The following is a 13,078-nucleotide window of genomic DNA, read 5'->3' on the forward strand; positions in this document are numbered from 1 at the left end:
ACCATTGTGGATGTAGGGAGTTTACCATTATAGATGTTGGGAGTTTACCATTGTAGATGTAGGGAGTTTACCGTTGTAGATGTAGAGAGTTTACCGCTGTAGATGTAGGGAGTTTACCATTGTAGATGTAGGGAGTTTACCGTTGTAGATGTAGGGAGTTTACCATTGTAGATGTAGAGAGTTTACCACTGTAAATGTAGGGAGTTTACCATTGGAGTTAACCATTGTAGATGTAGGGAGTTTACCGTTGTAGATATAGGGAGTTTACCGTTGTAGATGTAGGGAGTTTACCGCTGTAGATGTAGGGAGTTTACCGCTGTAGATGTAGGGAGTTTACCATTGTAGATGTAGAGAGTTTACCGTTGTAAATGTAGGGAGTTTACCATTGGAGATGTAGGGAGTTTACCATTATAGATGTAGGGAGTTTACCATTGTAGATGTAGGGAGTTTACCATTATAGATGTAGGGAGTTTACCATTGTAGATGTAGAGAGTTTACCATTGGAGATAACCATTGTAGATGTAGGGAGTTTACCGTTGTAGATGTAGGGAGTTTACCGCTGTAGATGTAGGAAGTTTACCATTTTAGATGTAGGGAGTTTACCATTGAAGGGTAAAAGTTTGACTGGGCTGATACAGTATAGTAAGATAATCATGATCCAAACCAAAGTGTAAGGTAACCTTTGTTTGTACTCACTTCTTTTACCCTTCAGGATCATGTCCTTAAGTAAAACACAGTAATTAGTGTCACTATCAGTTAAAATTTACACAATCTGCATTACAACTGGTGTATGATTTCTGCAGTGAAACCTGTACATAAAGACCAGCAAAAAACCCAATGATGACAGTTATCACTCTGTGGTTAGGGGTTGTGTGTAATTACAGCACATCTAGATTCCTATCTAAGCCGACCCGTGTCTAATAGAGATCCCTTTCTATCAGCTTTATTTGGTTTCAATAATTCCTTTTACTTCAACCCTGCCAGTATGGACACTGTCTAGTCTGGAGACTGTCTAGTCTGGACACTCTCTACTCTGGACACTCTCTACCCTGGACACTTTCTACTCTGAAGACTGACAATGTTATCTAAAACAACCTGTTCTTAAAGAAAACTACAGTGGAAATCTTAGTGTTTTGCCTGCAGTGGGACCGGGATCCGTAACCCTTTCACCACCATAGACCATAATGGACTCATCCAAATATATGTATGGTAGGGTCTACTAAAGTTAATTAGGGATGAAAGGGTTAAGACTGCAGATTTTTTTGGAAGACTTTGGACTCAACTGTTGTTATTTGTATCATTATCTGAAAGTCAGGAATTTTCCAAATTTCTAGTGAATTATGATTATCAATAAACGTGTATTCATGTATAACAAAAATGACCTATTTAAGGAAGAGAGTTCCACCACCTTTCTGCTGCATACTGCGTTAGATTTAATGCTTCGCTATTGAATACAAAGATAATTAAATATAGGTTGTGGATATTTTAAGGCAGGTTGAAATTATGAGCAGTAATGTTGTAGAAATGATGGCTCAATGCTTTATATAATCAAGAGGTCCTAGCTAAAGGATCGAATCCTCATAATGGATATCGAGCCCAGATGTTTTTTGCGAAAAAGAAATATAAAAAAAAGAAACAAACTTTCATATATATATTATTTACTCTTTCCCATTATAATTGGTCAAGCCAATTTAAGTCAGAAAAATGTCAAATAATTGGAACTCTTTTTAATTGGAGATACAGAGACACAAAGCAATGGGACGCTCTACCTTAATGCCTTATTACACATGTACACACTATAGGGTGGCACGTACAACTCCAGTAAATTGACACGAACTAAACAGGTGGTTAGATTATAAGTACAAACCCAACAGAATACTAGACAGTATCAATTTCAAACCAGCTACAGAATTATAGCTGAAGATTAATGTCGTTACACACCTTTGATTTGTTTACCTGTGATCATTATGACAGAAGCTAAAAAAGTTCAATAAGATAGATCTTGTTACATATTGCTCAGATTGCACAGAAATTACAGAGATTGGCGTTTTTACAGTATATATATGAATGAAAGCTTTTATAATCTCCGATCAATGGCACGTGAAGATCTTTGGGGAAATAAATGTTACTTGTAGCATTGAAAATAATTTAAGGTTTGAGCATAGTAATTAAAATATCATAATATCTACGTATACCCCCTGTGCTGGAGATATATGTCTTGATCACCCTGTTCCCAATTTCATCCAGGTGGCAATATCCCAAATATGACCAGGAAAAAACTTCACTTATCTTCAGATTTTCTGACAATTGATCAAGTAATAGCAAGAAAAGAAAAAAAGTATAGCTTTTATGTTGTTCATGATAGTGACTTAAAATAATTGGAAAAAGTGAAATGTTTTGACTACCGTCCAACGTATACCTGCGCTCAGAATCTGATGGAATAGCAAACACACATAATTTTATTAAGCTTTTATGATTTCTGTGAAACAGAAAAGATTTATTTCTGTAATATACATAAAGTATCATTTCTGTGGGACAGTGTAGATATCAGTTTGTATCAGTAATATCTATTTGTTGTGAAATAGTGTAGTTTATTTTCTGTAATATACGTAAAGTATCATTTCTGTGGGACAGTGTAGATTTCAGTTTGTAATATCTATTTTTTGTGAAGTAGTGTTGATTTCTGTCTATAATAAACGTCTAGTATCATTTGATTTCCTCTGAGGACATTTTAACACCACATGTGTATAATATATTGGAAGGAATTTGTAAGGTGCTTGACCTAGTACCATTGTGTATATATAGGCTATTTCTACCTTAATACCTGGCTGGTATACCTGTCACAGGTAAACATATATATATTAATACAGGTATGTGACCACCAAATTAAAGCAGGGATATATTTACATGAACTCGGTGGTGTTTTTATTTTTATAACAATTTATGGAGTGTATTTGCCTGTTTATGTGGAGTATGAATTAGTCTGAATGCCACTCTCATATACATACAACACACTAGACATGTTTATGAATATCAAGTCAGTCTTTACTTTTAGTTTCGTGGCAAAATGAACCTAAGTTTAAAAAAGTCACTTAAAGTGTTTGAGTAAAAATATTGAGAGGTGCACCCTACCCAAACGTTCAAGGAAACTGTTTACCTGGAATTACTGGAGCATTCACTGTGAGGTGTTGAGTGGAATTTTTACCTGTGTTTGATTGCGAGGACGTCGATGAGGACAGTCTATTGTTTGTGTGACATAATATGTGCATCCCTGGATTAAATTGACCTTTGGGGTCATCAGATAAGTCTTTACACCTGTGTCAGGTAGTCAGCATGGTGAGTAAGGCAGTGTACATACCACACCTGTAGCGTCACAGGTGTGACATTTAGTGTTGTGATGTTAAGTATACATGTATATATCCTCTTTCTCCTTCTCTGTAACTCTTATGTCTTCCTTTTCAACATTCTCTCTGCCACCAACTTATCTTCAGCTGAACATCACTTAGTGATTATAAAACGGTCCCTGGTGGTTGGATGGTGTCGAGGATAGCTCATTTGCCTTTCCGCAAGACAGGAAGGGTCACCTGCCTGACCATGTGGGTTTTCTCCAGGTATTGTGTGGTCAGTTTTCCCCCATATAAAGAACCCCTGTACAGTACCACTTGGGATATCAAGAGTGATTAATATCAGCCGATAGGACTTGCTTATCATAATTGCTGTTAAATTATAAAGTTTAAGTTGAAAATATAAATTTTATTTATTTTACAACAATTATGAATTAAGTTTTTTCAACTTATATTAATCACTCTTGTTGGCCCGGATGTTAGTGTAGATGCTAGCGCATGGGGTGGGGGGGTTCTGGGAGGAAACCGGAGAACCCAGAGAAAACCCACGTGGTAGGGCAGGTGACCCCAAATTTTTCACATCTGATCAGGGAATCAAACCCTGACAGCCTTGTCGAACGGTAAGTGCACTATCCCCTGCACCACCCAAACTAATAAATGTTAAGTTAGTGTAACAGAGCGCATGATTAATTAAATATGAATCACTACCTCCGCATGGGATCGAACCCGGGACCTCTGGCTTACTAGTCTAACGCTCAACCGATCGAGCTAAAGAGAAGTTCTCTATAGCCGAGCGATATATTGCGGCTAGTATTTACCAGGGTTACATACTCCCCTTCCAGGAAAGAACTCGTCCTCGAGTTTTCCAGGGGTAACTGCGATGCTTGTGGAGCAAGGCCGAGTATTTTTCCCGGGTCCCTACGTGGGCGCCAATGTAACAGAGGTTATTATTTTTTCAATGCCGTATTTACCAGGGTTACATTAGGATCCACTATAACCTATCTACCTGTATCCGTCTGCCTAACAATCTAACCTATTTGAATGTCCCTCGATCTACAAACTTACTAAAACAAGTTTACAATTTGTGACTGATCTGATTGACAGGATCCACTCAGAGTGAATCAAAGCTGTTCTCAGAAGTATATCCTGGTTCACTATATCTGGCAAAATGTAAAATAAGAATTTGTCGGTCCTTTTCATTACTTATATTGATTCAACATGGAGTTAAAATTGTATACAATCTATGTAAATCAGCTACTTGCAGGACACTTATTAAGAGAATTATATTAAGATGGATCGCAAGTTTGTAAATATTTTTGTGTCGCCTGCGAAAAGCTGGTGGCACATAGGTATTGCGATAACTTGAGTTTCCTTGGGCCGATCAAACTCAAACTTCATGCAGTGCTTCCTTACCAAAAGTGCTTGCTTGGGATTGCTTTTCAGGTCCGCAGGTCAAAGGTCAAGGTCACTGTTACTATAAATAGAAAATATGTTTTCGTGCGATAACTTGAGTTTCCTTGGGCCGATCAAACTCAAACTTCATTCAGTGCTGAGCACAATCTCCCAGCTTCCTGTGCAGGCGACACATCCACTTCCGTGGAATTCTCGTGTTTACATGCATGGATCAGCTTGTTCAACGACCAACACCTTGCTGGTCAGACCCCTGAAATAAATTGACATGCCATGTTTATTTCATGACCCCAGGATTCACTACAATCTCTTGAATTACACGCTATAAATATGACAAGCCGTCAGCTCTTCTTGCACTGCTATAAGTAATAAATAATTCAGATCCAGAAAATAATCTCTATCTGTGTAAATCGGCAGTTTACGCTTTAGGACCAGTTTTCACAATTATGCATCCCTTCATTTTGGGAAACTTATTAAATGCCTGCAAAGTTGAGCACCCCTTTTACTAAACTGTATTTTAAATCTCAATTTCAAGAATATCATTTCAATTTAACAGTATATGGCTTTTTGCCAGAGGAAACAATTATTGTCTGTAAAATATATAAGTAAAATAAGTATACAACTTCTTTATAGAAAAGCAATTACGACCATATTCCTGTAATGGGCCTATTTGCTGATAATTACCTAATAATAATTTTGTAAACTATAAACCAGCCTCTGTAAATTAAAGTCGCTGTGGTGCGTGCAGATATGATGTTATCAGAAATGGGTTAAATGATTGTAAGCCTAAAATAGTTTGATTATAAAATGAATCTACTGTCTGCCATTTTCGCTGTTTGTCGCCATGTATACGTAGTGTCAAGGTCGACCTCGTTGCAATGTGCAGCCTTTTTTTAAACAGCTGGTCAATATTTATCAGGAATCACATGACACAATTCCAGCCAATCAGGAGGGGTATCATTTTTGTTTCTAACAAATAAAAATGTGATGTACTTAAAACTGAGATTTCAGTCATTCTTCAGCATTTAGACTTCATTATGGTATATACATGATGTATTACATATGTATAACAGAATTGGGCAAGATTTTTAATAGTTTTAGAAAATCCTCCTGAGCTGAAGTTATCTCCCTTTGTAGTAAATTGTTCTGGACTATAATAGGAAATACTTTGTACAGTGTGTGTGGTGTGTTCTGAGGGGTTAGGTAATGATTTTGTAACTGTTAAAAGACAGAATACGGGATATACTGAGAAAACTGGAGCTACAACTTCAATGGTGGAGATAAACGGGTAAATTACCTGTGTCAATAAAAGATTGATACGATGAATCATATAGGTCAGTTTATGATCTAACCGGACACAATATATATGATAACAACAACAGACATACTTTTTTGAACTGGTTTTGTTTAAATTCAAACTACAAGAATTAAGCTCTTGCGTGTGACTGGTTTAGTCGTACACAGGATCAAGGTCGCCTTTGAGGGAAGCTCCCTGTAGCTCAATGGGTAGAGCGGACTGAGAAGCTGGTTCACTACTTAGATCCCAGTTAGAAGCACACTACTTACTTTCCTGTTATAAATGGTGTTCGGGGCCCTCTCTGTGGTGACAGGGAGGTAGAACCTCATGGTCGGTGTGGTGTTCAGGGGCAAACACATTTAAAACCGTTGTTTACACCTGCCCTACCCTACTTGTCTATATGTAAGCATTTTTGAACACCTCTACACTGTTTCCCTGGCAATACCTTTTGATGTTTTGACATTTTTTTCATGTTGATGTAAGTGTACAAGTTTGTTATTCCTGGCTGGTGGTTTGATTTAGTGAATGAGAATTGAACATGACCATTAATTATTCACATTGGATATAGTGACCCTATAGTCTAGCATCAAGATGACATTGAAGGCACTACTGTCTATATGGACAATTGTCTATTGTGACCACTATATATACTGACTACTTTTATGTTGATGTTTGTAGTGACCACTGTCTATTATAGTGACAACTGCCTATACTGATCACTTATCCATCGATTAATGGTAGTGACCACCGTCTTTACTGACCTCTTCTACATTGTGTTTATAGTGATCACTGTCTAAACTGACCAGCCTAATGTGACCACTGTATATACTGACCACTTCTTCAAATTGATGTTCGTAGCGTGTGAACACTGCTTACAGTGACCACTGTATAAAGCAACCACTCCTACACTGAGGTTTATAGTATACTGTCTATTGTGACCACTGTCTAAAGCAACCACTCATAAAATAAGGTGTATAGTCTACTGTATATAGTGACCACTGTCTAAAGCAACCACTCCTACAATGAGGTGTAGATCCTACTGTATATTGTGACCACTGTCTAAAGCAACCACTCCTACAATGAGGTGTATAGTCTACTGTCTATTGTGACCACCGTCTCAAGCAACCACTCCAATGATATATAAAGTCTACTGTATATTGCGACCACTGTTTATATCGACCACTATCAATAGTGATGTTTACATGTTGATATTTTACAGGATGGTGATGCTCACCAACAACTAGAAAACCTTAAGAAGACAAAATCAGAGCTGCTCAAGAAAATCACCGACCTCAAACAGCAGATAGTGGAGATAGAGAACCAGGAGAATGAGGCCATCAGAGAGGTAGAGTATAGACAGAAACAGATTTACATTGTCACAGTAACAAATGATAGAACTCCAGCATGACAGTGACACTCCTGTAGAACTGGACTACACAGTATCAACACCATGTAAACAGATCAGAAACTTTGGCTGACATCCGATTGCCTTGATCTATCATCACTATATACGGACAATCCAGCACTATGATGAACTCAGCTTGTTATCAATTTTTTTTTATACAGAATAGAGAAATCAAACTACCAAAAGACAACATTATCCAATCAATGAGAAACATATTTTACTCCACACTCTAAAGTTTGATTTATTTGAGAAAGAAATATTAAAATCATCTCAAATATATAGTATTTAATTTTTCGCTGCAATTTCATTTTCATCTTTTTCACCCGCCGTAATGAGGGCGAATATATCATTACAGGGAGGATAAGTACACAAGACAATATGCAAAGTAAATAAATGTGAAGGGAGAAATAACACTGGGCAAATATGGATGATTCTGGCAAAGGGTGAAAACTTGCCAGTATTCAGTATCCATTTGTGAATATATTCAACTGCAATTGAATCCTTAACTCAAGTTTTATACTTTAAAACAATGATGTACCTCTCTGTATAGTTTTAAAGGGAAAGATATTGATTTAAATTTCTTATTCATATCATGTAATATTCCATATCTCAAAGACCATAAGGACTTACCCAGTCTTTAACCAAGAACAGACAACAGTCATACACCATTTCTGGATAAGACATGTGTAACTAAGTCAGGTTAACATGTCTATGATATAAATATAATTGTGTATAACTAGTCAGTGTAATCAACCCAAAAAACATTGGTAATATTACAATTAATGAGAATATTTTGCCATCATTCCTTAAATATGTAGTTGACCAATACAGGTCATCTGGGCCTCTTTTTCATTGTGGTTTTATTGGTGTGGTTGTTATTGTTTTATTGTTGTGTGATGTCATGTTTTTCTGCCATGATTTTATTTATCGTGGTTGCTATGGTTACAGTTGGAGATGGAGCGGGCCTTGTTGGAAGGGGAACACCAGACAGAGATGGATGAGTTACAATCCGACCAGGACAGAATCAATCTCCTCAAACAACGACAGGCCGACCTCATTGAGCGCGCCACACAGGAACGAGAAAAGGTAAACAGTAATCCCCTCTACCATCATGTCCCCCTAATGTAACGGCTCTTGGTGTTTAACAGACAGAAATATAGAACAGTTATCTCCCTTTGATAGTGAAGTTCCTAAACTATGCAAACTAATAATGTACTTCTTTTTAGATATTATACGGTTAAGACTTAAATTCTTTGGACTTTATCATCTCTGTCTACCAAAAAAATAAAAATAAATAAAGATATTCAGAATAAAAAAATGTCCAGGCAGGAGTCTGTTATACACTCTAGATTAATTGTTTGATTTATTTTGAATTGCTTGCATTTTGAATAAAATAAGTGAGGCACAGTTGGTTGCACTTTGCTTGATTTGGAGGTTAGTGTGTTTGGAGCAGCACTGGACATTTATTGGCTACATTCCTAAGTTGATCACCATTACTAGTACCTAAAGATTCCTCATTTAAAACTAACGGAATGACTTCGACAGAACAGATATGCATGATAGTCAGTTTCTCCGGTTCAGATATTGGGATAGCCTTAGATTTGCTGCCATGTACATACTAAGTTATCATTTGTTTATTTTGACAATATGTATACATGGCTCCATTTATATGATTTTATTTCTAACAGCTAGACTTTTCCTCGACTGCACATTTAGTAGATAGTATGTTATCAGTATTCATACCATCGTGTTTACTTAGGTCCTATACAGCCTCTAACTTTACAGGAGCGGCTAGGATCTAACGATTGTTCTAAGCCCCCTTATTAATACCTCCATATGGGTGCATACCTGCACATGTCCTGGGCAGTGTTGATGTTTGGTTTTGAGATGGGATCTTGGTTTCGATCATATATTTTTTCTCTGTATATTGCCACCTCACCTGAATGCTACAGCACGGACTCTGTAGCATCCACACCAGACCACTTAGTCACTTACCGGGATTATTGGAGTTAATAACATAAAGTGTTCCAAGTATAGACTTGTACATCTCTGAAGATAATTATAGACTTGTACATCTCTGAAGATAATTAAGACTTGTACATCTCTGAAGATAATTAAGACTTTTACATCTCTGAAGATAATTAAGACTTGTACATCTCTGCAGATAATTAAGACTTGTACATCTCTGAAGATAATTAAGACTTGTACATCTCTGAAGATAATTAAGACTTGTACATCTCTGACGATAATTAAGAGATGTACACCTGTACATTAAACACCTGTACTTTAGCCCCAGTTTACCTTTATTTCCTACAGATGAGAATACAGGTGGGTACACACACATCTTCATATAATCTATATGTAGACTTGCTCAAGTTCAGACACCTTCAGACAGTGTAACATCCTTTGTTAAAAAATCGGCTATTTTCTACACAGAATGTCACTTTAAATAAACCATTGATCCCAAGGAGTTTTTCCTGTATATCATACTTAAGTAATCAAATCATGTTTCTGTTACTTCATGTATTTTATCCTGTTTTTAGGAGAGAAAAAAATCAAAACACTTCCAGTGGAAAATGAACTTGTGCAAGTCTACGTAACCTGTGTGTAAACATGGTAGTTGTAGAATGTGACACTGGCCCCTTCACTTCAGAGTAGACTGTTCCATTACAGAGAATGGGGCATTCCACTTCTGGATCACTGGGGTCAGGGTGGAAATGTGCATCTTCCAGCATCCTTTATAACCAACTGTATCCGCACATATTGTACTTCTTTTTTTAAGTTTGTTTGTATTTGTTTTTAATTGGACCTATTTTTTTTTTACTTTTTAGTGTAAATAGTTTAATTGGTGTGTTGTATTTTTTTAGACAAGTCAAAACCGATTTCAGATAAACCATGATTAAAGAGCACTTCATCACTTGTCTCCAAAACCTCCCAGACTACACATACAAACCTGTCAGCAAGTCACCGCAAACTTTCTAATATAAGCACAGCACACACAGGGGGGGGGGGCACCTGAGCATTATTACTGATGTGTGTGAGAGGGGGCGGGGTTATTGTCAAATATATCATTAATTCATTAAGGAGACAATTTCTTACAAAAACAAATGCTGAATTACATTGAACATGAAGAAAATATTGAAACTGATGAGAGTGTGATATGTTTCTGTTCTTGTGTTTGAGGGTATTTGGTCCCATTAGTAAAATCTCTGTGCACAGTAGCACTAGTATCGTACAGAACTCTCCCTGTTTCTGGTCTATACTAACTGGGTGTCTGGTTTCTGAACAACATGGACACAATAACATCAGGTTTTACCTCGCTATCTACTTGACTATTGGATCATTTGTGTCAATACATTTTGTAATTGAAAAATAATAAAACTATTAAAAAGACATGCATTTTACAACATAAACAACACATAAATTGTCAGAATATTGATTGAACAGTACAGTGCACACAACATCCAACAGTACAGTGTACACAGCATTAAACAGTACAATGTACACAACATTGAACAGTACAGTATATACAACATTGAACAGTACAGTGTACATAACATTGAACAGTACAATGTACACAACATTGAACATTACAATGTACACAACATCCAACAGTACAGTGTATACAACATTGAACAGTACAGTGTACATAACATCCAACAGTACAGTGAACACAACCTCCAACAGTACAGTGTACACAACATCCAACAGTACAGTGTACACAACATTGAACAGTAAATAGTATACAACATTGAACAGTACAGTATACACAACATTGAACAGTACAGTGTACATAACATCCAACAGTACAGTGTACACAACATCCAACAGTACAGTGTATACAACATTGAACAGTACAGTGTACACAACATTGAACAGTACAGTGTACACAACATTGAACAGTACAGTGTACACAACATTGAACAGTACAGTGTACATGACATCCAACAGTACAGTGTACACAACATTGAACAGTACAATGTACACGACATCCAACAGTAAATAGTACACAACATTGAACAGTACAGTGTACACACCATTGAAATGTACAGTGTACACAACATTGAACAGTGCAGTGTACACAACATTGAACAGTACAGTGTACACAACATTGAACAGTACAGTGTATGCAACATTGAACAGTACAGTGTACACAACATTGAACAGTACAGTGTACACAACATTTATTTTATTGTTATGTATATACTGTTTAATGTATGCATGTTTTTTAAAAAGTCAGAAATATATGTTTGTAAAACATATTCATACAAAACTTGATCATTGAAGTCATCGGACAGCTGTAATATTATCACTGAGCCAACCGGTGACCCACCTTGTTTGTAAGAGAATTTCCTGTAAAATCACAGGATATAGACTCAATTACATTCAATACCTTTTTAGAGTGAAACTTACTTTGGGTTTGATTTTATTTATGAACTGAAATGTGACACAAAGTGGACTTTTACTAGGAAAGAAGTCACAAATCAGATTGAGGTGTAGTGCTGTATCTGTCTTGTTTATTTCTTTTAAATGGTTGTGTTTAATGCCACTATTTCTTCTTCTTTGAAATAATTGCAATACTTCATGAAATGTATGGATATGCATGGCCGAGTGAATGTTTGTGGAATGTTTGTGGAATGTTGAGCTGTTGACGGAATGTATAATAAACCATCTAATATATATGTGTCGATGTTGTAAATGGGTATTGTAGACACGCGTGGTCGTGTATATTCTATAAATAGGTCCCAGCATGGTCTGTAAATATATCAAAGTTTGTAGTGTGATTGAGGACAGTATTTAATAATGAGGTGTGTAAACACTGACAGTTGGACAGACTTTCACTACATATACTATAAACATGTATATCTGATCAGAATTCAGAGTGAAGTACTGAACATACTTTATTCATACATACATATAGTATAACAACGGGAGGAGATCCTCGGACCACAAAACTCCAGACGGATACCCTAGTTAATTGGGCTACATTGTACTGTGTCACCTGAACTAGTCACCTGGACTAGTCACCTGGCCATGTCCCCCTCCCCCCAACCTCCGAAGACAACACTATTTACAACCCAGGTAGTTAAGGTGCCCTCTTATTAAGGGTTATGGGTTGGTCAAAGGGCACCACCATAACAGGAGGAAAGGAAAAATGTACTGCTAGATCAGAGTAACCTCTTAACTCTAGAGGGACACTCTAACCAATTAACTACATACCTGGTCAACTACATACCTGGTCAGCTACATACCTGGTCAACTACATACCTGGTCAGCTACATACCTGGTCAACTACATACCTGGTCAACTACATACCCGGTCAGCTACATACCTGGTCAACTTCATACCTGGTCAACTACATACCTGGTCAGCTACATACCTGGTCAAGTTCATACCTGGTCAACTTCATCCCTGGTCAACTACATTCCTGGTCAACTACATATACCTGCTCAGCTACATACCTGGTCTACTACATACCTGGTCGACTACATACCCGGTCAGATACATACCTGGTCAACTCCATACCTGGTCAGCTACATCCCTGGTCAGCTACATACATGGTACCCTACATATACCTGCTCAGCTACATACCTGTTCAACTACATACATGGTCAGCTACAT

The 13,078-nt window shown here is 37.1% G+C and overlaps 1 protein-coding gene across 12 annotated transcripts in view; it reads left to right on the forward strand.

Moving 5' to 3' along the window:
• The window catches only part of LOC110453881 (pleckstrin homology-like domain family B member 2), a 226,074-nt gene that overhangs the window by 152,395 nt on the left and 60,601 nt on the right, over positions 1–13,078 (forward strand). For 11 of the 12 annotated variants that reach the window (XM_021503079.1, XM_021503074.1, XM_021503077.1 and 8 more), the window contains 3 exons: positions 7,271–7,396; positions 8,405–8,542; positions 9,773–9,784. In XM_021503079.1, coding sequence (XP_021358754.1) covers positions 7,271–7,396; positions 8,405–8,542; positions 9,773–9,784 — 276 coding nt within the window. The remainder of the gene's footprint in view (positions 1–7,270; positions 7,397–8,404; positions 8,543–9,772; positions 9,785–13,078) is intronic. The other variant, XM_021503078.1, reaches the window with a different exon arrangement.

The sequence above is a fragment of the Mizuhopecten yessoensis genome, unplaced genomic scaffold (genome assembly GCF_002113885.1).
Source record: "Mizuhopecten yessoensis strain PY_sf001 unplaced genomic scaffold, ASM211388v2 scaffold7529, whole genome shotgun sequence".
Taxonomy (NCBI): Eukaryota; Metazoa; Mollusca; class Bivalvia; order Pectinida; family Pectinidae; genus Mizuhopecten; species Mizuhopecten yessoensis.